At 41.3% G+C, this 27,624-nt stretch overlaps 1 protein-coding gene across 10 annotated transcripts in view; it reads left to right on the plus strand.

Moving 5' to 3' along the window:
* Positions 1-27,624, plus strand: part of LOC149150458 (uncharacterized) — a 405,388-nt gene that overhangs the window by 159,039 nt on the left and 218,725 nt on the right. For 8 of the 10 annotated variants that reach the window (XM_089440913.1, XM_089440910.1, XM_089440911.1 and 5 more), the window contains one exon: positions 11,463-11,546. The exons of the other annotated variants lie outside the window; for them this stretch is intronic. In XM_089440913.1, coding sequence (XP_089297039.1) covers positions 11,463-11,546 — 84 coding nt within the window. The remainder of the gene's footprint in view (positions 1-11,462; positions 11,547-27,624) is intronic. 10 annotated transcript variants of the gene reach the window in all.

Consider the following 27,624-nt stretch of genomic DNA (forward strand, 5'->3'; position numbering starts at 1 on the left):
AAAGTTAAGAAAAAATAGTAATAAAAATATATATATATATATATATAGAAAGGGAGGTTAAAACGACTCACCTAGTCGTAGCCACAACGCCGTCCTTTCGTCCGCTGTCTGCCGCTGACACCCCACGCCATCCACTTCCAACTACTTCTAAATCACCGCTGCTTCCTGCTGTCCCCCACACCGTCTACTGAATTCCATAACCTTGTCCACACCGTGTTCCCTATTCTGCTGTCGGGACGATTGATTGTAGACAGAAAAACAACCCGTCTGTCAGACACTGTGCGTTGTGTGCGATTAATGGGACGGTGGAAACGATGGATAATTTTTAGCTATGGATAATCCGCATTGTCCGCACTGTGACTGTGCTCTCCCTGCTCCCCGCTGCTAACCACCAATGCTCAGGGTTTCGATCGTGGCATGCAACCAACACCTGTTCAATCACTATCACTGTTTGCCGTAGTGCAAAACCTGGGCCATAACGTTTGGGTCATATATAATATAAAGTTTATAATAGTTAAATTATAAACTTAAATATAATTTAATTAATTAATTAATTAAAATATTTAATTAATTAAAAAGAAAATAAAAATAAACCAATTATTATTTAATATAAAAAAGTTCAAGGTTATTTAAAAAAATAAAAGGAGAGAGGATAATAATATTTATTATAAGAAGCTAGGAAGGGGTTACCTTTAAACCCTAAGCTTAGCGACAACACAAAAGAAAGTTCATCACTGAAGAAAGATAAGAGTGTAATTTGAAGATGAACAGAGAAACTATGGATTCCATACACAACTCTACATTTTGGACCAGATGTCCATTTTGTGGAGCAGGAGATCAGTATTTATCAATATATAAAAATTGCACAATACCTTGTCCCAAATGTCAAAGATTGTTTACTTTAGAAGAATATGAAGATAGTGCCTAGACACAAATTAAAAAATTAAAAGAAGAAATTGCCAAACTCCAAAAAAAGAATGAAGCATCCAAAAATAAATTTAAAGATCTCCAAGATCGTTTCATTAAAAATCAACAGAAAGCAACGAAATTTTTTTGCATCTAAGGAACCACAATGAGAAACTTCTTGCACAAGTCAAAAACTATAAAACTAAGAAGCACAAGTTAGAACAATAAAAATAAAGTTGTGATAAAAAATTCAATGAAAGTCTACCAAAGAAAGAAGAGGAAAATTTATGCTTAAAAGACCTTAACAAAAAATTATTAGAACAAATCAAGTGTTTAAAAGAAGAGAAGCTTAAAGGCCAAAATAAAGTTGACTCAGAAAATGAGGAATGTTTACATTTCAAAAATCACAACCAAAAGCTGCTCATACAGATTAAAAAACTTAAGGACGATAAGAAATCATTGACGAATAGGTTCGAAGAAATTGTCACAAAAGAAGCACCAAAATTGCTAGATGTAGTAGTCCAAGTTGGGGAAGAAGAAACAAACATCGATTCCACTAATCTCACAGTTCAAGCAAATCCAAATCCTACTGAAGTAAAGACATACTCAGAGGTTGTTGTTCAAACAACGAACATTCCAAGTGATGATTTAGTCGCCAACTCAACAACAACAACGCCTGAAGAAAATCAGGAATCAACCACTAACATGATAAGGGGAAGTCCAACCAAAAGAACTATGTATCGACATCCGAATCACAAGAGCAAACTTTCCCATCAATCTACGTACCAATATCACTCAGAAAATAAACGACAAGTTTATGTTTCCAGGAATACTGAAGTTTGCAGAATCCAGTCCCACGATAACGATTCATCACAAAAGTTGATTCCACAGAAGATCAATCTAGGATGGTCCGATCCGTTCTCAGTACGACAATTTTATATATCACTCCAAGGATCATATCAACTTGTATCAACAAAGATGACCGTCCCGAGAAGAGAAGACATTCACAGCAGATAAGAGTTCAAGTCCTTTCATCAACAAGCTTTGAGGACAAAGCTTTTTTGAAGGGGAAGGCAATGTTATGAACATAAATTATGTAAAAATAGATAATAAATAATAATCATAATAATATAAATATAATAATAAATAATAAGTAAATTAACTAATGGTTAGTTAGTTAATAATGAAAAGGCATGTCTTAGAGACATGCCTGTTCGTGAAAGACTACGTATCTGTCTATAAATACATGACCCTCATTCTCATTTGTAATCATCTTACAACAATTCTTTATACAATATATAATTTACAATTACTGCCCTACCATTGATGTCTTTGTCTACGAAGTATTTTAATATTTCCGCTGCGTATATGACTTTTGGTCGTTACATGCAATTTGCCGCTATGGAGGCCCACGGCTCTCAACGCTCACCCTACATGTTCCAATGTAGCCCTCTGGAGGATTAGGACCCCGTATAGGGAGACCAAACCCAAGAAGGAAACCATCTGCAGTCCTGCATAAGATCCGATGCGTCCCCTAGCCTTCCAGGACAACAAGTCATTAGAGAAATCGAGTAAATGAGCTTACCAAATCGTGGACCACAGGTGGGGACTTCATAATGGCCTGCCCTTCCATAATGGGCTTCAGGATGTGCCAATGTCTCCTAAACTCCAAATGGAGTTAACCAATAATCCTGTTAGGTGGTTTCTACTTCTATAGGGGATAATATAGTCAAGGTACATCCTTCAAAAGGTGGTGGCATGTGACAAATAAGTGAATGAAGTAGGGGATTAGAAGGGGCAACCATGGGTCACACGCTGGGGTACAAGGGCAGCCAATAAGAGGGAAGCCCACACTTGGGCTTATAATGTATAGGAGGGAGCAATCGTGGTACGTGAGGTGCCCCGACCTTGATTTTTCTACCCTTCTTTATATGCCTTTTGCCTTTTATGATTTTCTTTGATCAACTAGTTGGGGCTCAAGGGGTAAGAGCATGATGTATAAGATATAACAGTGAATACCCCCTTTTAAGGTGGGGTGGTTCATTGCCCACCAGGGGTTGGGACAATCATGGGTTCCTATATGATGAAGGAGGTTCATAGAACCTGTAGGAACCAGGGTGATGGCCATGATGATGGGGTAGAGCTCATGTATTGGCTTTTGCCCATGTGCTAAATGTGTTTGTCCCAACCATCTTTTGCATTTTGTGGTACATTTTCCTGTTGAATGTGGCCATATATGGTTTTATCTTTCTTTTTAGCTGCATCAACCTTTAGGCTTCATTCCGGGCCATGACCCAAGGTGTGGGCAAGACGAAGGGTCAAGCTGACCCTATGTGGACCTAGTGGAGAAATGTGGACTCAGGTGGGAAAAATGACAAATGGGGCAATAATGAGTGGAAAGAGGGTAATATGAGCGGATAAGGGAGCAGGACCACACAACCAAAATCGAGGTTTCCCATGAAATACCATTTGTAGAGTCAAATGGTCAGTAAAAGAGATCCCACGGGATTAGAATCCAAGGTTAATACCTAAAAGGGGTCTAGGGGACAAGAGCACAGACCTAGCCCATTCTTTTTGCCGAATCCCCCCATTAATCCATACCCAAAAGTGTCCATGATAAGCAAACTACAATACTCAATTTCCAAATGACAAGGCATACCTTTAGGTTCAGGAGGCCCACCTTCAAACATATGATCATGGCAGATGGGTGAGGGACCACATGGTTGGCTCAGGTGGCGGAGAAATAGCACAATGAGCTAGCTTGTGGCTGCAAGGGGCTGCTGACTGCCGATTGAGGACCATCTTGCGGAAATTTTTTCTCTTAGGGATATTACCCACAAAATGGTGGGTAAGAGGGTTTACTTTATAAAAGGTGTCATAGTCTTGTACTAGGTTATGGAAACCATTGTCCATGAGTGCCTTTGTAGAGGGAGCGCTTAGCTGCTTGAGTTATCTTCCCACACCTTCATTTTTCGAAGCCCGCAATCTTGCTTTTTGCTATTCTTGCTTTGACATGGCTTGTTTAACAAGCTTTACTGATTTATCAAGTGAAAATAGTTGATGTTTGTAGCTCGGGTAGGTGCTTTTGCACAAGCCCAAGTGTATAGGCATGCAAAAGTTGCTCAAAGTCCCCTTAGGACACTTTCTCAAGTACATGTAAGTTGCTATTGTAACTTAGCCTAAGTATAACTTAGGAAAGACATATAATTAATTATGTGGGATATTGAGCTAAAGAAACTTAGGAAAGTAAAGTATTTACTTTAGTGATTATGTTTTAATCTCAACCTTTGATTTCAAGTGGGGTGAGCTCTAATCTTGGCTGCCAATCACTGTGGAGATAAGTGTTATGAATTTATCTCAATGTAAAGTTATAAAAGAAAGGATAAGGAGAGGAGAAAGACAAACCATACTGTGGCACAAACCATTGAGAGAGGGATTTTCTCAAGTAAGGAGTGTGATACTCAAGTGTGCCATGTCCAAGGAAGGTGCAGGGTGCAACTTAGAAAATCCATATTAGTCAAAGAGATCAAGGGCTTGATCAACTGGATTAGATCTAGGGTATGTTGTAATTGTAAATTTCTTAGTTGGGCTTGTTGTTGCCCGAATTGTACACTTAATGTGACAACGCTCAGGGCAGGGGCTATCACTTTGATCCCTGCCCTCTCCGTTTAAGCTATCTCCTAAATGCAGGGTAAGGGGGGTAGTCCCTATAGATGAAATGACGAGAAACTTGTTGGGAACCAACAAGTTCAGGAGATACAACTAAGTGTCTTAGCAACTTGAGTCAAAATTATGTGACAAGTAGAATTATTAAGCAAAACCAATTAGATTCCTTAAGATATAAACGCTAGACCAGTGCCTTCAAGATTAATTTCTTGCATAATAGAGATTAAAATATCAATTCACCAGATGAACAATTGCTGCAAGATGTAAGATCTATCCTAGATGAAGTGCAGGGCCTAGTCTATTGTGAGATGCAAGATCTTGGTCAATTTTAGTTAAATGCCTAATCTATGTAAATCCTTCCTCTCAATTATTTCGAAGCTAGTCTCAAACGTGAATTGTAGAGAGAAGTCCAAACAAAGGAGGCTAAGGCCTCATTAACGATACCTCCCGTGGAGTTCTAACCACTTAAGTGCCTCTGTTCCTACAAGGGATTGCCCACAAGAGAACTGCAAGGTCACCTATGTTAACTGTGAATGAGGGTCTAGTCTCCTCAAATTGGATGAAGAAGGTGGTCCTATCTCTCTTACAACCAAGCTTATGCTTGGAGGTAAATTTTAAAAATGCACTTCTAGTCCTAGAATGAAGATGCAATTATGAGTGATTGCTTCAATGAGATTACAATATGAAAAATGCTCCAATATGACAATTTTAAACCACTTGAAATCAAGATGCTCACAATGTTACACAAGATGACAATAGCAAATAAATGAAGCACTTTAGAGAATGCTTTATCTCAATGAAACAAGATTTGGAATGCCAATTACTTAATGATTCAAGATGAATTAGAATAGCCCTCTTATACTTATGTTATGAAACAATTACGACCAAGAGAAACTTTAATGTTCTATAAGCACAATAGCAATAAGCACTAATGGAATAATAAGATTGCTAACAGTGATAAATGATGCATGAAGAGACTAACAAATTCATCTAACTAACTATGGATGATAGAAAGACAGACACAATGCAATGATGCAAGAATGCAAAGAGAAAGATGCAAGGGTTAGCTTATCCTCAAGACCAAAATGAGACAAATGCAATTAGTTAACCTATGCCCTTATAATTCAATGATGCACCAGACTTTAATGGAAATTCATGCCAATCAGATCAGCTTACTTTTTATTGTGAAGACAGTCCCAAAATCACTTGCAAACAAAGCAATAACAATGATGAATAAGCTTGTACTTAATGCAAGTTAATATTTTACGTTCTTAAGCTTATTAGGAAGTGTTTTTAGGCCTTTTCAAAGTGATTATTATGAAATTATGCCACTGTTATGATTAGCTTCAGATCTGAATACTTATGACAGTCAAGGAAAGAGTGAAGATAGCAATAGAGAGAGAGAGAGACCAAACCCTTGAGGCCTTATGGCCTGATTTCAAAGTATGCCAAGTTGAGGCACCAAAGATGCTTGGATAAGCTTCAAAGATGCAATGAAGGCTCTCTAACACCTGCAACCACAAGATGTTAGTCTGAAAAAAAAGGAGCAGCCCCTCAATCCCTCACGGCTAGGGAAAATGAGGCCTCTTAGGCCTGTGGCTAGGTTTGGGAGTCTGATTTGTCAAGTGTAAGCCCTTCAAAATCAATCTTGAGACCCAAACAAGTGATAAAACCCTTCAAGGACACCTGCAAACAAAATTTGGTAGCCCTAGAATCAATTTATGATGATAAATCAAGCTAGCGGCTAGGGTCTAGAGGTCCTTTAGGGCTGCGGCTAGGGCTAATAGCCCTGAAAACCCTTGTGGCTAAGTGAAAAAAGACCACCTAGGCCTACGACTAGGCCTAAAGGCTAAATTTAGCCCACAAAACTTCTTCAAAGTGGATTGTGGCCCTGCAAAACCAATGATTAGCCAAGAAAACTCAAACCCTTATGGATCAATGGAAAATATTCAATGAGAAACCACTTCAAACCCTTAGAAAATTATGATTAAGCCTGCAAAAACCAATTGTTAGTGCCAAAAATGAGTAATGAAGTGATTTTTAAGTGAACAAAGGCTGCAACTAGGGTTATTAGGCCCTCTCAACGCTGTAGCTAGGCCTAATATGCCTCCAAAACCCTGTGACTCCCCTTAGTCAAGCAAACAAGTGAAGTATGAGCCACAAAATTTGATTTCAACCACAAAAATTCACTTGCCAAACCTTCAGATGGAATTATGAAAAACCCCAGTGTCTGCAGCAAATAAGCCCTCTAGGGCTAGCGGCTCCCACAAAGAGGCTAGGCGTTGAGTTTCTGGGAGTTGGGTCTTGTAGATCAAGGCCTCTATGGCATAGATCCACCCTTATATGCTGAATGCTATCCTTCAAGTGACTAGACGACTCCTTCCGAGGCTGAAAACTGTCTTAACCCTAGCCGTCTAGGCTGAGTGAGGGTTTAAACCCTCAGACTCCATATTTTTCTTTGAATCCTCAAGCTATGGTACATGCAAGTTAGATAAATAGAGCCAATCCACTAGATCTAGAAAAGTTTAAGATAAAAACCCCAAAATATTATTTACAAAGAGAAAAATAATATACGAGGGTTAGAAAATCATTTGCAAAATTAGTCACATATTATTCACACTATTCACAATTAGATTTAAGCTTTAATTAGCAAATTAATCTTTTTAGCCAAAGTAGAAATTTGAAAATAATTGATAGAAATAATTTTTATTTGATGTACTAGCCAAATCCTTGCACCACAAATTGTTAGATAAGCTCAAAGTCCAAACAAGGTGTGGTCACCTCAAAGTCCATGTACTTGGGGGTTGCCCAAGGGTTGAATCACCTGAAGATCTCTACACACTCAAAAGATAGATTATTAGTTCCAAAGGGGTTTGATTCACACAAGAAAACTAGAGATCTAGAGATACCTGCTAGATCTGCTAGGTTCAATGTGTTTACTCTAGCCCAATACCTAAAGCAAGATACTTGTGCTAATAGATAATCCAACCACTAGCTATGGAACAATAATCTTCAATAATGAACACAATTAGAGCATTAAAATCATTCAACACATACCATGAATCATCAAGAGAGAGACACCTCGAATTGAAACCTGAAACCCCAAAAACTTTTTATTTATAAGTATTCAAGTGGAGCTTAGTTTAGTACAAAATTTTTAGATCTAGTGAGATCAAGATACCATAAGGAGCTTGAAATCATCCTTGTATAGAAAAAATGAAAGGGATTAACCCCTCAAAGTGGAAAAACAACTAGTTGCATCGATCCATGGCTTGATCCTTGTTGAAAAAATTTGATCCCTTGATTAGTTGGCACAAATCCGCAAAAAATTTCGACCTTCCTTGTTCATTGTGCTGGAGGGGTCAAGCTTTGACTTATCGACCATGGAGGACCTCCAAAAAATAGAATTATTGTTACTTGTGCAAAATTGTTAACTTCCTGGCCCAAAAACTTCGATTTGCTTGGAAATAGTCTTCTCTGGCCCAAAGGAATTTTTGCACTGGTCCTTCGTGCCTTGGAAATGAGGCTTTTATTTTTGACTTGAATATTTTCCTTTGAAAATAGCCTCAAATAATTTTTTGATGAATTTTCCACTTGGAGGGTAATTAATTTTCCCTTTATTTTATTTTTTGACAATTTCTGGCTTAATTTTAATTTTAATTTTTGCCAGAAATGAAAAATAAAAAGACTCAGGAGGGGATTAAATATTTTTCCACTATCTAAGTGTATCTAAAATATCTTTTGGTAATGGTGTTCTAATTATGAGGAACCATTCACCAAAATTATTCCTAGATAACACTTTTACATCAAGATATTACAAATTCAACCCTTAGAAGGGGAAATACGCAGACTTAGACTCTTAAGACTCAACCAAATTCTGCGACAAGACACATGATCTAGTATGAGAAAATGCATAGAATCAATAACACTAGGGCTCCCCTAAGACCTCGTCAATGAGCTCCACCCTAGCTTTGGGGTATATTTGTGAGAAAAACTGCCAATTATCCTTGTTTACAAACACAAATAATCTGGTGAGGTTAAAAAACTCCCTAGAGTCGAACCCTTTGAGAAGAATCATAGGCTTACCTAGGTGTTATTACATGGCTTAATATTCATACTAGAATCATTTTTACATTGCAAAAGAAAAATTTGGATTTCAATGATGATATTGACACAAATTTTTTTGTTCCACTGCTGTATACTCTGCTTCTTGGGCTGTTGACACATACATGGTCAACAGGGCCATTATCCCAGGATGGGAGCCCAAGTAGGTTTTGATTAAGATTTAATGAACTGATTTGATTGAGAAGAGTTTGTATGTGTCACATGTGATTGAGTTTGGTTGATTTTGCTTCCGCCAAACAGTGGTGTTAAGAATCTAGTTGTGCATTTATTTAGTAGATTTGTGATAAATTTGCTAGGAACTAATTGCTGGTTTCTAGGTTTAAGAAATTAACAATAATGATGATATAATCTCACTTTAATAATGATTGGTTTATCGCTTCATTGGGGTCGATATGTTTACTAAGAGTTGCTTTTACTTTGATAAGCTTGATATGCATGGATACTCTCAAGGATGAGTAGCTATATAAGAGGGGGTAGAGCTCAAGCTACATTTGGCCTTTGCTTGCTTTTCATTCTTTTGCATTTTAACATTTGGCTCATGCTTTTTATTTTCTTACAATTGCATCAACCTCAGGTATATTCAACCCCTTCTTCTCATAGGACAAGGCCAATGGGGAACCGATATGAGCATTGACAACAACCAATCAAAAAGATGGGATAATAGACATTGGGGGAAAATGAGAAGTATGTATAACTTGGAGTGCTACCATCATAAGAACCTTCTATTTGTGCCCCTCCTAGATAGTAAATGAAGACCGCAAGGAAAGTTACACTGGACTAGCAATGCATGATAACCACCAAGGTGAAGTAAGGGAACAAGTATATAGTCAATAGCGGTTGATAATCCAATTTCAACCTATGATTTATACAAGAATGCCTCAACATTAAATGAAAACACTTGAATTAAAAATGATTAAAGGACCTCACAATAGATGACCCACCTTCATCTGATGAGTAGGTTAGGTCAACGAATGAATTGACCAAAATGGATGAGAGACATTTGACCCTGACTAGACATATGTGGAGAGCTCTAAAGAATAGTTATTTGTGGGTCATCCATAAGGCTGCTGGCTGTCAGGTTGATGAAATAGGAATTTTTTTCCTCCTAGTGTTCACTCATAACAGGGGGAAAGCCAAAAATATTGAATTGATAGATACAAGGCACACAACATGAGTTATATGGAAATTGACTAAAGCTGTTGGATATATGTATCAACAGGTCAGAATGAAGTAAGTGGCATGTGGATCTTGATTCTAGATGCAAGCACCCACTAAAGTTTAACAATAAAATATTTTGTTCAGATTATTTGATTGTTACCAGACTCAAAATCGACAATAAATTGGCGAGGCAAAAGAGCGCAGAGTTTTAATCGGATTGGGAAAAAATCGGTGAATACAATAAATAAAGATATACACATATATTGAATAAAGAAAACATTTTTCATTGATAATCAATAAAGCCATATCCAAACAATGCATAATATCAATAGATGTCCAAAAAATCATGAGGATAATGTGTATACTTCAAGTATAAAATATATTTAATACAAAGATTCAAACGAGACGAGGAACTTCCAAGTTTTTGTCAACCAACACCACAGACCTGCTAAAATCTTACTTGGGGTTACAATAGCATGACTTCTAAATTGGGTTAAGTTTGGATTGGTAGTGCGTTATACCCATTGGTAGATCACTTATACACTCGACGACAACAAATGAATTTAAGGAATTGTTTCATTATTATAGGTCCTTGTAAAGTTCCAACATTGTGCAATGATTTGCTTTTATTCAAAATGATATACAACTTTAACTTACTACAACCTATTTTTTTTATTCAAAATGATATTTTTAAAGGAAAAGAACATTGCTCGACCATCGGGAGTAGCCACAAATATGTTCGTATACTGGCCAAGTCAATAGCTACTGGCATGAGCACTGGGGCAAGTAGTTCGTGTTTGGTAAGCGGACCCGTAGTTCACTTAGGTGACTCTTTGGGCGGGGGAAGGGTGGTGTGGCTGGACCTAAGGCATAGAAAACCCGGAAAGCAACGTAGTTTGGTAAGACGAGCGAGCTGACCAATGCTAAAGTCGCTGCCTAATACATGAAGCTGATTGCCTAATACTATATACATGAAGCCGACTAGCAAAACCCATCGTGACCTTGATGAATTAGAGAAAGGGTTCTAGTTTATCGAAGTCGAAGTGCGTGCAGTGAGGGAAGAATGTGACAATGGCGTCATTTGATCCACGTCTCTAGATAGGCGGGCGACAAGAAGAAATGAAAGGCTCCAAGCACAACAGGTGCAAGAAGTGAAAGGGAAATCACAAAATAAAACCCCACGGGCTTTTAACCTAAGAATCCGAGTGGCTTGCTGAGTCCTCTACAAATCGCCAAAATCGCGAGTCTAACTCGCGTTGACCACGAGTCAAACTCAGTCAACACGAGTTTGACTCGCCGAGATTAAGATCGGTTTGTTTGGTTGAAGATCAAAGTCGGCATCGTGTGTACTGACGAGTGATTGGAGTGTCCTGTAACACTGATAGTTATATCTGCATGACTTACACTTGCATCCATCTTCATAACACTTGTCTTACTAATCTGTAAAAGGTGTGCAAGGTTTAACCTTTTTGTTATGTTCCATTATCTCAACAAGATCACTCCTAATCAGAGAACTAAAAGTTTTCTTCAATTGCGGTAATAACTAATATGCAAAGTTGCGGTTATTTCAGAGTTGATTGATTGTCAGTTATAAATCTTATTTACAGGTCAGAGAAACCACCGGCTCTTTATCCTATTGCTTGTAACGTTTGTCAGTGCTGAGATGTGCTACTTTCTCTGCTCAATTTCTTGTAAGTCTCAGTACCATTTGATACAAGGCAAATGCCAGTTTTCCTGAAAATGAAATAAATTTTTGATTCTTGAAAATACTATAGAAAAGCTCACAAGTATTAGTTTATGCATAGCAGTTATTTATTTGATTATGTCATTTAATTTTGGGTTCTTTTAATCACTACTTATAGTAATTAGAAATACTGTACAACTGAATTGTGTTTCCCTTTAGAGATTTCAAGCAAATAATATTTTCAGAAAGACAATAGAAGTCATTTGTTTAAAAATAAAAAATCTTTGATTGGGAAGCCATCACCTAGAAGGATATTTAGAAAATGAAATATGTAGGTAATTCCTTTTAGGGACTGCAAAACCATAAGAAATCCCGTGGAGATGTGACATTTGGATATACTAGTATATACCAGCAGCCAATAATTGCTTTTGTACTGTCCACTTATTTACCATAGTTTTCAAAGAGGTAGGTTGGAGAGACAGTTAGATGAAATCATTGATGGATGCCCAACTTTTTAATGTGAGCCCAATGTTGTAATATCATGTGGGTGAATATATTGCTGAGTGTCTGGAATATAACTTATTGGCAATATTGCAGAAAGTATTAGAAAACTTGAAAAAATTAAGTATTCATGGGAAAATATAGGAAGACTTGAAAAAAACAAGTACTCATGAGAAAATATTGGCAAAATATCATAATTTCGAATATATTGCAATATATTAAGGTGATATTATTGCTGCCTAGGAAATATTGTGATATCAGCGATAATATCATGATATTTGTAATGTTGATGTGATGTGTGGTAATGTAAAAGCCTTTATTAAGTTCCTTATGGGTTTGTATTGGATGTGTTACACTTAATATTGTATGAGGTTCCATTCCACATTGTGATATTTATCACATTGACGGAGATTCAATATTGGATCTGTTACCCACCTCCTAGCAGGGGTACCTGTATAATTTTTTTCACTTTAACAGCCTTTTGGTGAGGAGAACAGTATGTGTCATGTCCCTTCTCAGACACATTTGTAACAGGGTGCTGCTACACAATTTTGCACAATTTTGGCTAAGGAAGAGAACCCATAATTTTCGAGTTAGGGACTTGGGAGTCAATTCGACTTTATTTGGTTGCTAGTGGAATGTGGGGGCCACCCACATGGGAGTTCGAATTGGCCCATTCAAATAGCTTGGAGGGAATTTCTAATAGGTGGATGGAGGGGCCCACATGAGGCTAGGGAGGTTCAAGGAGTTATAAGGAGGGAGCAGCTCTCATTTTGGATTCATTCTTACACCTTGCAATCAAAATTACTTGACTGTTTGCTCTGTTGTTTAGCCGAGTCAACCGGCTGTTTAGCCACGAATCTCTCAAGCGGGACATTCAACCTCTACTTCGGGGACTATCCGTACTCGCTCTAGAGAGACAGTTCCATAAGTATTTCAGGAGTTCCGGGAGTGTGTTACGGCACTACCATTCAGCGACAACAGGGAGTGCGTATTTCTGGCTAGCTGGAGAATACGCAAGGGGAGTTTGGAGCTATCAGTGATCAAGCATTTGCGGGAGAGTTAGAGGTTTGGGAGAGCAACAAAGGGCCAACCTTTCTTGCGAGTTTGGAACCAACAGAGCCAGCATCCGAGCAGTCTGATTTATGGTTACCTATGCCTGCGTAGAGAGCCATCACTAGGCTCATGTGGGAGTTGGAGGAAGGAATTGTTGAGCTAGAGTTGGCCGGGAGAAGTAGGAGATCACTTGGAGGGCCATTTGAGGAGGATTGCTGGGGTTGGGAGAGCAGCGATTGACAGGATCAGTCATAGCAACAGAATTCTAAATTGGAGGAGGGCCACGCTGTGAAGGGTCAATTTTTGAAGGTTGGAACCAAGGGAAACCCTTTCTGGGTTTTTATGGGTTTTGGGCAAGGATCACACTCCTAAATTTATAGAATTTTCTTGGCAGATATAAGGGGTCAAACAGGGGTCCCAACTCAGCCAACAACTAGAGGAGCTAAGGGGAATTTGGGCCAAAATTCTAAGGTCAACATTTGGCCAATTCCTTCGTGGGTTTTTCTGGGTTTAGGCCAAGGAGCAAGGAGCTGAAATCTCATAATTTTCTGAGCATAGGAAGTAGTGATTCCAACCCTTCAAAGTCAACAGACAGAGCAGTTTTCTGGGGCAGCGCAGTTCAGTTTGGTGCAACAATTGTAGTAGCCTTCAGTTCAACATTTTCTCACCTGGGTTTTGTCATGCTTGTCCATTGAGACAAGCCCAGGTGCACCATTCTATTTTACTATTGTATTTTCTCCTGAAGAAGTAATAAAATGGCTCAGCAGTTCTCTATTTCTAGTGTTTCCATGGGTGCTTAATGTATATTTCGTTTTTCTGATTGTTGGATTGTTTGCATGCTTTGTATATCACTTACATCCCTGTTTAGGAACATTACAGTGGTATCAGAGCCATAATCTTGGCTCAACCTCTGGGAAAGATTAAAATCAAACAACATGGTGGTCACCTGGAATGAGGTGGTGAGGATACAACAAATGATGATTGATGTGGGGAAGAAGTTGATTCATTCCTCAGTTGGGAATCCAGACATGATTGCAACTGATGTGGAGTTATTGGGGGAAAACTGGAGGGCATACCAATCATTGGGTCATGGCATTCAGGCGTCCCTCTCTTTTTGGGAATTCTGTGAACTAAGGGGTATGCACAAACCAATGGAGATTCAGTGGGATTTTGCAGGGATGATGAGAAGTATTAAGAAAAAAGATGAAAGAGTAGTTGAAGGGGCCATGGTTGGCAAAGAGATAGTTGAGCATACACCCATTGATGAGGCATCATCCATTGATGAGGTATTCGGGGTTGTGACCGAGTTCTTAGGTGATAACAATGCACCACAGGTTGGTGAGGTGCTGGAAGACAGCTCCACTATTGTTGAGGAGCCGATAGGTACAGAGGCCTCCAGATCTATGACGGAGTTGCCAGACGACAGTCACCTACAGTTGACTAGTGAGCATATCGTGCATATTGGGTTGTCTATGGAGGAGTAGTTGAAGGCTCATGTCGAGCTCGTGATGGAGGAGGATGTGCAGCCATCCCTTGGGCTAGCCATTGATGAGGGGCAGCATAGAGGTCACGCGTTGGGTTTTCAACACAATTCACTTCAGAGGCCCACTGGCGGGGTCTATAACGTTATCAACCCACCCTTATGCGTTGGATTGAGGGAGGCCGAGTTGTCTAGATGTACCTGAGGGGGTGGACAGGTTAGAAGGACTGAGCTGAGCATGATACCACATTAGCTTGTAGGGCTTGTTCCTTCCACAGAGGATTACACATTTGATCTCTTCTTTGGGATTGGATGGCAAGAGCTACTGAGTTGTTACTCGATGGAGCAGGTTAGGCAGTTGGATACATCCATGGCCACATGTCAGCAAAGGCCATGGATTACGAGAGGGACTTGAGGGCAAGACTATTTTTTGGGTCCAGGTGGGATTTTCCATCACATCATAGCGCTGGTAGGTGATGGTAATAGCTACGGGATGGGTTTGATGCTTGAGCGCACCCACATTTCTAGATCTCCATCAGAGCCCCAGTCAACACTAGTGATAGTATGGTTTGATAGGCGAGCAGACAGATTTCATGAGTTGTCTTGGCATATTGATGGTGCGTGGAGTCACAGGGTGACTAGCTTACTCTGGCAGGAGCTGGTAGGAGGAGGTGGCATCGATAGGCTATCAGACAGGGCATTGTATGGAGAGAGTGCTCTCTTACTAGCATATGGGATGCAGGGACTATTGAGGATAGGCGCAGTAGTGCCATTTTCGTTAGCATGTGGGGAGTCGGGCTGCTCAGGTCTTTCAAAGTAGATGTGGGGATGTAGCCCACATCATGGAGGGCATGGTAGTAGAGAGGTCGATATTTTGGCCCATGCAGGATACTATATGTTACAGGGTGGTACAATAGTGGGCAGTGGTACACAAGACTACACAAAGTTATGTCATAGCGTCCAGTGTTATGTAGAGGGATGCAGTGTGATGCATATAGACCCAACGTTAGGCCATAGCATCTAGTGGTGTGCAGGGCTATGGAGTGAGGAGCAGGGGCCTGCAGAGGAGCATGGAGATGTAGGGTGGTGTGTCATAGTATGTTGGACTGCGCTGTGGAGTGGGAGTGCCTCACATCGCATTGAGTACATGCGGGGAGTGATAGGTACAGTGACACATGCAGGACCCAGGCCAGTACAGGATGGCATAGCTGTAGCCGAGGGTATCCAACGGTGTACAGGGGTAGGCCATGGTGTACAGTGGCATGTCCAGGAGTATTGGGATGATTGGTGGCATGCAGGGGTGTATAGTGCTGCACAACGAGGTCATGGAGTGTTGCCTCCAGGGAGACCCTTGGACGGAAACACCGGGCATACCTTTGGGCATAGTTCACCCAGGATCGACGGGGACACAGATGAGCGATACTTGATGGTATCTGCAGGGACTCACACGCCTGACCCTCTTCTACATCCCTCACGGGCGCAGTTGATTTTGCTGTCGACTTTCTGCACTTTGGGCATGAGCCACGGGGGACGAGGAGCTCACCCGAGATATTTGGGTGAGACTCAGTGCACTAGGGGGAGACTTTTCAGCAGTGGCATTGGGTTGGTGCGTCAGTTGACAGCCACAGGTTGGGGGATGAGGTGATCATCTGCAGGGGTGGCATATCGTTCATCACCGAGCCTACGTCTAGGGATCTAGTCCCAAGGGAGACATGTGTCACTCTTTTCTTAGGGCATGTCGGGACCGAGCATGAGCAGAGGATAGCGATTACGAATGAGGTAGTTTCCCAATATGTGTCCGAGCTCCAGACTTTATATTGGCACATTATCGAGAGGGCAGATGGCTGACCCAGGGGAGATGGTTGGCAGGGACAGGAGGGATCCACATACCCTCATTTGATTACAAGTATCGGATACCCATCCTTTTGTTGCATTTAGGGGGTAGCTCTTTGGCACATGTGGTTTCCAACGATCATCGGTACTACACAGTGGCAGGCACAAGGCATATTAGCATGCATCAGATTAGCCCATGATATATGGAGCTTATATAGTGATCACATGCAGGGACTAGAGACGAGGGCTAAAGGGATTCCAACGGTTGACAGGGCTATGCCGCAACAGGTTTGACTATGGGATGCAAGGATTTAGTTGATCAATGGATCACTCGTGATGAGCAGAGTCGTGGCAGAGAGATATAGTTTGCTCTTGGGATGACACATGGGGGTTCACAGAGGGTTTCATCATATGGGGAGGCAGACATTCTCTGTTGTTGCACAGGTTCAGAGTTAGATTTGGATGGGTAGGCCTGGGTGCCATGGAGATGCCCAGGCAGGATGTGTCTCGCCTCTTTCAATATTCCACCATCGAGTTCCAGGAGAGGAGGATACTGACTGCGCACGATGGGGAGTATGACATAGTCAAAGTAGCGCAGCGTCAGCATGGTGGCACCACTTTGGGACTAGCAGGGAATTGGGGCATCACAACTCTTCCCAACTCAGTAACCTTTAGGGATGAGCCGACTACTGCACGAGGAGATCATACAGATCTTTGTTAAAATTGGCAACTAGGGACAAACTCCATGTGGGTCATCTGATTTATGGCAGCTGATATTTTTCCTAGATTCCTCTTCTTGAGAGGTGTAGGATTGATCTAAAGATCATCTGATTCCGACAAGTATTTATAGAGATATGAATTTACTTGTATTTACTTGACAAATTGTCAAGGTCGGCCAGCAGTTAAATGTGTGGCACACATGCCTAGTGAATCATATAAATACAAGTGAGGTTGATTCATTTTCTCATCATCTCATCTCACTCATTTCTTCTCTCTCTCTCCTTAGCTTTGGGTTACACAAGGAGCAGCTCACATGTGGGAAGAAGGAGGACACAATAGGGCAAGGAGGACACAGAAAGGAGGACACAGAAGCTGCTAAAGGTCTCTTTGACCAGCGTTGACCAATCGTTGACCTTAGAAGAGCGTTTTGGTGTGGTTGCCTCTCCTAGGTAGGTCGCAGTTTTTGGCATGAAAATCGAGGCAATTTGACCTCAGGTTTGACCAACGTTGACTGCCCTAGTTTGGGGCAGCAGGTTGACTTCAGTCAACTGTAGTTTGACTATGTATTTGGGGTTGTTTCTTCAGGCTGTTCGAAGACTAGCCGATCGGGAAATTGACCAAGCATATTGGAGGTCAATTTCATCTCGTTTGGCTAAGTTTGACTTTGCTGATTTAGGGTTTGCTGCTGCTGATATAAAATTATAGAATTATGATGTTGTACTATTTCTCTCTGCTGAACTATTGAAGATAAAATAAGATTTGATCAAAGGGTTTCCCTGCATTGGGGTTTGTCCCTGGCTAGCTGCCACATCTTGTGTCTTTTGTCTTGGCTTGTTTATTGTCGATCGTTTAATGTTCTATTTGCATTTTACTCAATGTATATGTATTTGCTAATCAATGGCTAATAAGAAGAAAAGAAGTAAACTGCTCTAAGCATAGAACATACCATAATTTAACATGGTATCAGAGCTAAGGTGAAGACAAAGCCCAAGCAAGAGCAAGAGCAATCACAAAAGGTTGGCAAGGCTATTCTAAAAACTATATGGGGTCCTCAACACTCTTCCCCACCTAAGACAAGCTCTGTGAGAAGTCTGACTATCACGGATGGAAGATGTCTCTCGATCTGACTTTAGAAGATCAGGAAGTGTTGGACCATGTGAGAGGCAATATTGTTGCGTTTCCATCAAATGCATATGCTATTGCCAGAAGCAAGTGGACCAAGGGAGAAGTCAAAGCAAAGAAAATCATCCGGGACTCTCTCGACAAGCGCCTGGTGGCCTATGTTTCCGAGCTGACCACCTCCAAGGAAATATATGATAGACTGGTGAGTTTATTTAAAGTTAATGATGCAAATCAAGTTTTGTTTCTTAGAAATAAGCTGAAGGAAATTAAGAAGGGCAAAGATGAGAGTATGCAAGCATGTTTCTTAAGGATCACTGAGATCAAGAATGATCTCCTATCTATCGGGGAAGTAGTTCCTGACAGGGAAATGACTATCACAACTCTTGGTGGACTGCCACCTGAATGGTATATATTTAGGACTACTCTTCTCAACAATAATGTCATCCTAGGATTTGAGGAATTGATGGCTAGATGTATTCAAGAAGAAACAAGGATGGAAGAGCAAGAAATGCCCGTACTTAAAGGCAATCCCTCTGCCTTTTCTTCTCATGCTAAAAGAAGAAACAATTCTGGGGCTAAATCCAAAGGAAAGGCTGCATTGAAGGATGGAAGAAAAGGATGTTGTTATAATTGCAACAAAATGGGCCACTATGCGAGGGAGTGCCCTGATAAGAGGGACTCACACCATGACGATGATCAAAATCACTCTCAAGGCAATCAAAGGAATGGCAGGTCCAATGGTAGAGGTAAAAGAAATGCCGAAAATCAAGGAAGAGGACAACCCTTCAAGAAGGCAAGAAACTCCAGGTATGAATCTAACATTGTTAACAATAAGCAAGATGAATATTGTCTACCAGCGGCCCTCTCTACTACTGCTCCCCTGGACTCGCTAGGAAATTGGCTTATTGATAGTGGTGCCTCAAGGCACTTCACTGGTTACAAAGAAGCTCTCTCTAATCTGATAGAGAAGGAGACCAACCTGGAAATTGTTCTTGGGGACAATGCAAAATATCCCATGAAAGGCGTAGGGAATGTCACTCTTCAATTGAATCAGGGTAATACAATTCATTTGCAAGAAGTCCTATATGTACCTGATATCAAAAAGAACCTGGGGTTCGTTTCGGCAATGGAAGACTAAGGTTACAAGGTGACCTTCATCGATGGCAAGGTACGTGTGTGGAAAAAGAATTTTAAAGAAGCTTTCACTCTTGGGTTTCGAGTCGATTCATTATATCAGGTCGGAGGAAGTCTGCTGGGTGTCATGTCTTGTGATACATCACTTCAGTTCGAACTATGGCATCGGAGGTTTGCTCACCTTCATTATAAAGCTCTACCCAATGCAAGACAAATAATGACAGGGATGCCCGAGTTCCGAGTAGAGCACGAAGGTGTATGTCCTGGATGTGCTGAAGGGAAGCTCAAAAGGGGACTATTCCCCTCAAGCTAAAGCAAGACCTCCGATATATTGCAGTTGGTTCACTCAGACATATCTGGTATGATGCCCATGAACTCCTTGGGAGGATATTTATATTACCTCACTTTTACAGATGACTATTCTCACAAGACTTGGATATACTTCTTGAAAAAGAAGGATGAAATGTTCACTGGTTTCGTCACTTAAAAGCCTTTATCAAGAATCAAACCAAAAAGAAAATCAAGATCTTAAGGACTGATAATGGGATTGAGTATGAATCCAATGAGTTCCATGACTTTTGCAAAGAGGCTGGCATTAAGAGGGAGACTACAACACCATATACTCCTGAGCAAAACAGTGTGGCGGAAAGGAAGAATCGTACGATTGTGGAAGCTGTTCGTGCTATGCTCCATGATCAAAGACTTCTGAAGTTTCTTTGGGCTGAAGTTGCGAATACCGACGTATATGTGCAAACCCGATGGTGCATTGGGTTCCAAGACTCCCGAAGAGATGTTCACTGTTAAGAAACCTGACATATCTCATTTTAGAATTTTTTGGAAGTCCTGTATATTTTCATGTGCCGAAGGAGAAAAGGAATAAATTGGGTGCATTTGGAAAGAAAGGAATCTTCGTGGGCTATAGCGAAAATACTAAGGGCTATAGAATCTATGTGGCTGGTCAAAGGGAAATCGAGATTAGCCATGATGTCACCTTTGACGAAGATATGGCTCTTAGCAAAGTTGGCAATCTTCCTACTCAAAGGGGATCTAAAGAAGCTGACACCAGGGAACCGAAGGAAAAGGAAGATGAGATGATGTCCGATGTGGAAGAACCTATGGATCCTATTGATCCCCCTTCGCAAGAGCCTTCCTCTTCTAGGAAGAGGCCGTCATGGCTTAGGGGGACACTTCATGATGCTGAAGGATACACTGCACCCAAAGGGACTTTCCGGGAAAGTACGAAGCCGGCCAGGTATCAGGGATACTTGACCATCATGAGCACGACCATCCAAAATGAGCCTTCATCATTTGCAGAAGCTGTCAAGCATCAAGTATGGAAGGATGTTATGACTGTGGAATATGAGTCCATCATGAAAAATGTTGTTTGGGATGTGGTCCCAGACCCCAGGACAAAGCAGTTGTCACTTCGAAATGGCTTTACAAGATAAAGCATGCAGTTGATGGAAGTGTTGAAAAGTATAAGGCTCATTTTGTCGCTCGTGGCTTCTCTCAGAAGGAAGGTATAGACTATGACGAGATATTTGCACCTGTTGCTCGATATACCACCATCCGCTCGATCATAGCCCTTGCTGCTTCGCAAGGATGGAACCTACATCAGATGGATGTCAAGACCGCATTCTTGCATGGTTCGATCAAAGAGGAAGTCTATGTGGAACAACCCGAAGGATTTGAGATTCATGATTGGGAATCTCACGTGTGTAGGTTGAAGAAAGCCCTCTATGGGCTGAAGCAGGCACCCCTAGCGTGGTATGAGAGGATCGATAGCTACCTGATGAAGCTGGGTTTCACTAGGAGTGAAGCCAACCCTAACGTTTACTTTAAGGTTGAAGATGACAAACCTCTCATATTGGTGCTGTACGTTGACCACCTCTTTCTAATAGGTGCAGACCCTCTCATTCTCAGATGTAAGAGGGAGTTGGCTTCCGAGTTCGAGATGAAAGACCTAGGACTGATGCACTATTTCCTAGGACTGGAAGTCTGCAGAAACTAGGGGAGATTTTCCTATCTCAAGGAAAATATGTTGTGAAAATATTGGAGAGATTCGGTATGGTGGATTGCAAGCCCGTGACTACCCCAATGGAGCTTGACTTCAAGAAGTTAAGCGGTAGTGCTGCCGTACCTGTTTTATGAAATGCTACCGAGTATTGTCAACTGCTCGGAGCATTGATGTTGTTGGTGAACTCCCGTCGGATATATGCTTTGCAGTCAACACGTTGAGTCAACATATGGTTGAGCCTCACCACACACACTAGATTGGTGCCAAGAATCTGTTGAGATATCTTTGTGGCACAATCACTCATGGGTTGAGATACACTGCTGGAGATGTAAGACTACTTGGATATACCGATGCTGATTGGGCAGGCAATGTGGTGGACCGAAAGAGCACTTCCTGGTGCTGTTTCTCTTTAGGATCTACCTCGATATCCTGGATGAGCAGGAAGCAGAAGTTGGTGGCTTTGAGCACCGCCGAGGCAGAGTACATTGCTGCTAGTATGGCCTCTTGTGAGGCGGTCTGGTTGCGGAAGCTCTTTAATGTGCTGTTTGGATTCACATTGGATACTACCGTGATCCTGTGTGACAACCAGAGTGGGATTCGTTTATCAGAGAATCCCGTATTTCATGATCGCTCCAAGCACATCGATATCAGGTACCACTATATCCGGGATATGGTATAGCGGGGAGCAATAAGGCTCCAACATATCGGTACAGATGAACAGGTCGCCGACATTTTGATGAAGCCCCTGGGAAAAGTCAAATTGCTGACTTTTCGAGAACGACTTGGTGTCATTGAGAGACCCTCTTATGAGGGTAGTGTATGATGCATGTATTGAGCTTTGGGAGCTCCAAGGGGGTGCGGGGTACTTCTTGGAGCGACATGCGACCACAGGGCGACTCACCATCCCCTGGTGGTGCACTATGTACACGGTGAAAGGTTCAACCTTCTCGTGTGATACCCTGTGGCGACTGTAGGACAGGATGATTAGTTCTCCTGTGGGCCAAGATGATTAGTTCTCCTGTGGCAACTATGGGACAGGATGATTAGTTCTCCTCCAATGACTATTGGAGAGGATGATTCATTCTCCTGTGGACAGGATGATTAGTTCTCCTGTCGAGGCATCCTTCCCTTGCAGTCTGGGACTCATGAAAGGAACCTCTCATTTGATCAATGAGTAGGGAAATGGGGTTAGGGACCATTAGTAGTACTATCGATGGACGCGTCGTTGTATCTACCGTACTCCCTATGCTAGGATGACCTCCATTGATCTGGGATCGATGATACTGATCTGGGATCAGTGGGAGGGGTATAACACACTCTGAGACTGACTTCGGGTTAGTGAAGGATGGTATGATATATCCTCGATCATTTCTTCTTGTTCATAGTTCAGCAGAGCAGAGTCAATAGTGCAAGGCAATGCATTTGATGGTTGGGACAGTATCGACAATCAGACTGATTAGCAGATGGAGTTCTCCCTAGTTGAGAGGGAGTGTTAAAATTGGCAACTAGGGCCAAACTCCATGTGGGTCATCTCATTTATGGCAGTTGATATTTTTCCTAGATTCCTCTTGTTGAGAGGTGTAGGATTGATCTAAAGATCATCCGATTCTGACAAGTATTTATGGAGATATGAATTTATTTGTATTTACTTGACAAATTGTCAAGGTCGGCCATTAGTTAAATGTGTGGCACACATGCCCAGTGAATCATATAAATACAAGTGAGGTTGATTCATTTTCTCATCATCTCATCTCACTCATTTCTTCTCTCTCGCTCCTTAGCTTTGGGTTACACAAGGAGCAACTCACACGTGGGAAGGATGTAGTAGGGCAAGGAGGACGCACAAGCTGCTGAAGGTCTCTTTGACCAACGTTGACCTTAGAAGAGTGCGGTTTTGGTGTCACTGCCTCTCCTAGGTAGGTCGCAGTTTTTAGCATGAAAATTGAGGCAATTTGACCTCAGGTTTGACCAGCGTTGACTGCCCTAGTTTGGGGCAGCAGGTTGACTTCAGTCAACTGCAGTTTGATTGTGTATTTGGGGCTGTTTAAGGGCTGCTTCTTCAGGCTGTTTGAAGACTAGTTGACCAGGAAATTGACCAAGCATATTGGAGGTCAATTTCATCTTCTCTGACTAAGTTTGACTTTGCTGATTTCGGGTTTGCTGCTGCTGATATAAAATTACAAAATTCTGATTTTGTACTATTTCTCTCTGCTGAACTATTGAAGATAAAAGAAGATTTGATCAAAGGGTTTCCCCGCATTGGGGTTTGTCCCTAGCTAGCCGCCACATCTTATGTCTCTTGTCTTGGCTTGTTTTCTGTCGATCGTTTAATGTTCTATCTGCACTTTACTTAATGTATATGTAATTGCTAATCAGTGGCTAATAAGAAGAAAAGAAGTAAACTGCCCTAGGCATAGAACATATCATACTTTAACAATCTTCCATTGGGATTTAGCGAGTCATTGATGGAGCAGGGGACTTTTGGTACCTTCATTGGGCAGGATAGTGAGTGGAGCGAGGGGAGCTTCATGTTGGACAGGATTACCTGGGATCCTGGTTTTGAAGGATTCTTCCATATCAAGACAATGTAGAGGTTAGGCATGATCCAGCGGCGCATTTGGGAACCTGACACATTTTGTAGTGACAGTGGGGAGCAATAGTTAGAGAGGTTGCTTGCTCAGGCATTGCTTGAGGACAAGCGATTTTTGGTGCATTGGAAGAGCTTGCCGGATGAGGATGCCACCTGGGAGGGTGAGCACATTTTGGAGCACCCAGCTGTGAGGTTGCTTGAGGGCAAGCAACATTTGGGAGGGGAGGACTGTCATGTCCCTTCTCAAACACATTTGTAATAGGGTGTTGCTACACAATTTTGCACAATTTTGGCTAAGGAAGAGAACCCATAATTTTTGACTTAGGGACTTAGGAGGCAATTCAACTTTATTTGGTTGCTAGTGGAATGTGGGGGCCACCCACATGGGAGTTCGAATTGGCCCATTCGAATAGCTTGGAGGGAAAGTCGAATAGGTGGATGGAGGGGCCCACATGAGGCTAGGGAGGCCCAAGGAGTTATAAAGAGGGAGCAACGCTCATTTTGGATTCATTCTTACACCTCGCAATCAAAATTACTTGACTGTTCGCTCTACTATTTAGCTGAGTCAACCGACTGTTTAGCCACGAATCTCTCAAGTGGGAGTTTCAACCTCTACTTTGGGGGACCATCCGTGCCCCCCCTAGAGAGGCAGTTCGATAAGTATTCCAAGAGTTATGGGAGTGTGTTATAGCACTACCTTTCAGCCACAACAGGGAGTGCGTATTTCTGGCTAGCTGGAGAATACACAAGGGGAGTTTGGAGCTATCAGTGATCAAGCATTTGCCGAGAGAGTTAGAGGATTGGGAGAGCAACAAAGGGCCAACCTTTCTTGCGAGTTTGAAGCGAGCAGAGCCAGCATCCCAACAGTCCGATTTATAGTTACCTGGGCTTTGCATAGAGAGCCATCACTAAGCTCACGTGGGAGTTGGAGGAAGGAATTGTAGAGCTGGAGTTGGCCGAGAGAAGTAGGAGATCACTTGGAGGGCCATTTGAGGAGGATTGCTGGAGTTGGGAGAGCGGAGATTGACATGATCAGTCACAACAACAAAATTCGAAATTGGAGGAGGGCCACGCTGTGAAGGGTCAATTTTTGAAGGTTGGAATCAAGGGAAACCCTTTCTTGGTTTTTTTGGGTTTTGGGCAAGGATCGGACTCCTAAATTTATAGAATTTTCTTGGCAGATCTAAGGGGTCAAACAAGGGTCCCAACTCATCCAACAGTTAGAGGAGCTAAGGGGAATTTGGGCCAAAATTCTGAGGTCAACATTTGGCCAATTACTTTGTGGGGTTTACTGGGTTTAGACCAAGGAGCAAAGAGTTGGAATCTCATAATTTTTTGAGCACGAGAAGTAGTGATTCCAGCCCTTCGAAGTCAGCAGACATATTAGTTTTCTGGGGCAGCACAATTCAGTTTGGTGCAGCAGTTGTAACAGCCTTTAGTTCAGCATTTTCTCACTTGGGTTTTGTCATGCTTGTCCATTGAGACAAGCCCAAGTGCACCATTCTATTTTACTATTTTATTTGCTCCTGAAGAAGTAATAAAATGGCTCATCAATTCTCTATTTCCAGTGTTTCCATGGGTGCTTAATGTATATTTCGTTTTTCTGATTGCTCGATTGTTTGCATGCTTTGTATATCACTTACATTCCTATTTAGGAACATTACAGTCTGGCTGCATTTTGGTTTATTGGTCATGTGGTTACAGCAGCAGGCCAATACTGTTTTTTGCGTTTTGCTCCATTGTTTAGCATACTCCTGATTATTTACAGGATTATCTGACTTGTTAGGGGCTGTATGGTAAGGGTGGTTTATGCAATCCATATGGTTGAGGATTTCGGGATAGTAATTGAGCATATTCAAGGTGTTGTGTTTAGGGAAGCTGCAGAGAAGTTTTGAATATGAGTTGGACAAAATCTACAGGCTACTGGACAGTCAAACCTTCATCACCTACAGATTCATCAATGTCATGTCCCCTTTTTTATTTTCCTCTATAGTATAGCTAGGGTGGATTTCCAGGGCACGAGATGGTTAGGTCATGGGAGCAGGTTTATGTCATCAGGGGTTCTGAGGGAGTTTTTATGGGATCCGATGGCATTCGCTTGGCATGTTCTATCATCCACACAATTTGCCTTTCGTTCTGTTGCATTCCAACAACTTAAATAAAATAAAATTATTATGGGGCCTAACTTAATTAATTATGCTCGAGGTAGCATTCCGAGAAAATTAATTGATGGAACACCTCAGTGTAATAGCTCGTTGGAACCAGAACGAGAAGATCTACAAGATGGGATGCTGAGAAGTGACTTTCAGTGGTTAGAGAGAGTATGGTGGCCAATTGACCATATTCCCACATTAAAAAGATATTTTAATTGAGGGAAATGTGCTCAATGATTAAAAGAATAATAAAATAGGAGCTTCTAGAGGGGTCCATTAGATTTATAAAAAGAGGAGGCGGCGGAGGTCATTAGGGGACATCTTGGATTTGATATTTCTTCTTATATGAGAGGTTGAGAACTTGGTTCTTTGTTTAATTGGTAGCCCTAGGACGGAAACCCTCAGGTGATTCAGTGAGATTGGGCGAGTACCCATCTCCCCTTGGTGAATTCATCCAGAATTCAAAGAGGGCTCAACAGTGACATTTCAGTTCAGTTTTGGGAGGACCATCATAGCATTGGAGCAGATTCTTGAGGTCAATTTCCATCTCAGCTATTTTATAGTATCAACATGTAAACCCAAGTTTCTATTATAATAAAACCTAAGATTATTTCTGCTTATCATCTTATTGATTGCATGCACTCCACTGGTTATATTTTACATGGCAATCTTCTGTTACTTCAATGGTAATTTTATGGTGAAATTTTGATTGAGTTAAATTTCTACATAATTAGCAAAATATCCCATTTGGGATATTATAGTGGTATCAGAGCTGGTCTTCCTGCCAAACTGAGGATTTTACTGTAGATCAACTTTAGAAGAAGATTGAGGATTAATCAAGCTCACTATTGTTTGCAAATTTGTTGCATAAATATCCTACAAAATTTCTATCAAATTATTGGATGCATAATAATGATCCAACAAATTTGATATTGTGAAGTGAAAAGAGAGGCGTATCATATTATAATAAGTTTTTATCAAAATTTAAAAGGGCCGATATTAAAATCGCAAGAGTCGTCAAACTTATTTCGTTGAGCGACCAAATTTTTATTATTTGGGCAAGTCATTAAAGGGTTGAAATATCTCTCGTAAATTATTTTTAGTTTGGCGTTTGATGCAGATTGAGTGAATTAATTTTTTATCCGTATAATAGAGCACGAGGGTCACATGAGAATTTCCCTGTGATTTGCAATTTTCAGGGAAGATTCTTCTCTAATGTTGGTTGTTCAACGAGTTTGGGGGTACATGCAGTAAATTGAACGTCCGACTGAATGGTTTTGGTGACGCACACGCAGGTTAGATTGTGTCTTTACCATGGGCCTGGTCCATGGGATCTATCAATATGTGAATGATGTCTGCCATTGGAGAAAAGCCACACGATCCTCACCTCAACAACGTACATAGAAGGTCATGATTAACAATTGGAGGCCAGGATAATTTATTTAACATTGGGTTGAGTTTCCACTGAGTCCGAATAAC

The sequence above is a fragment of the Pinus tabuliformis genome, chromosome 9, assembly GCF_031772625.1.
Source record: "Pinus tabuliformis cultivar Carrire ecotype Pingquan chromosome 9, CPIR1, whole genome shotgun sequence".
Lineage (NCBI taxonomy): Eukaryota > Viridiplantae > Streptophyta > Pinopsida > Pinales > Pinaceae > Pinus > Pinus tabuliformis.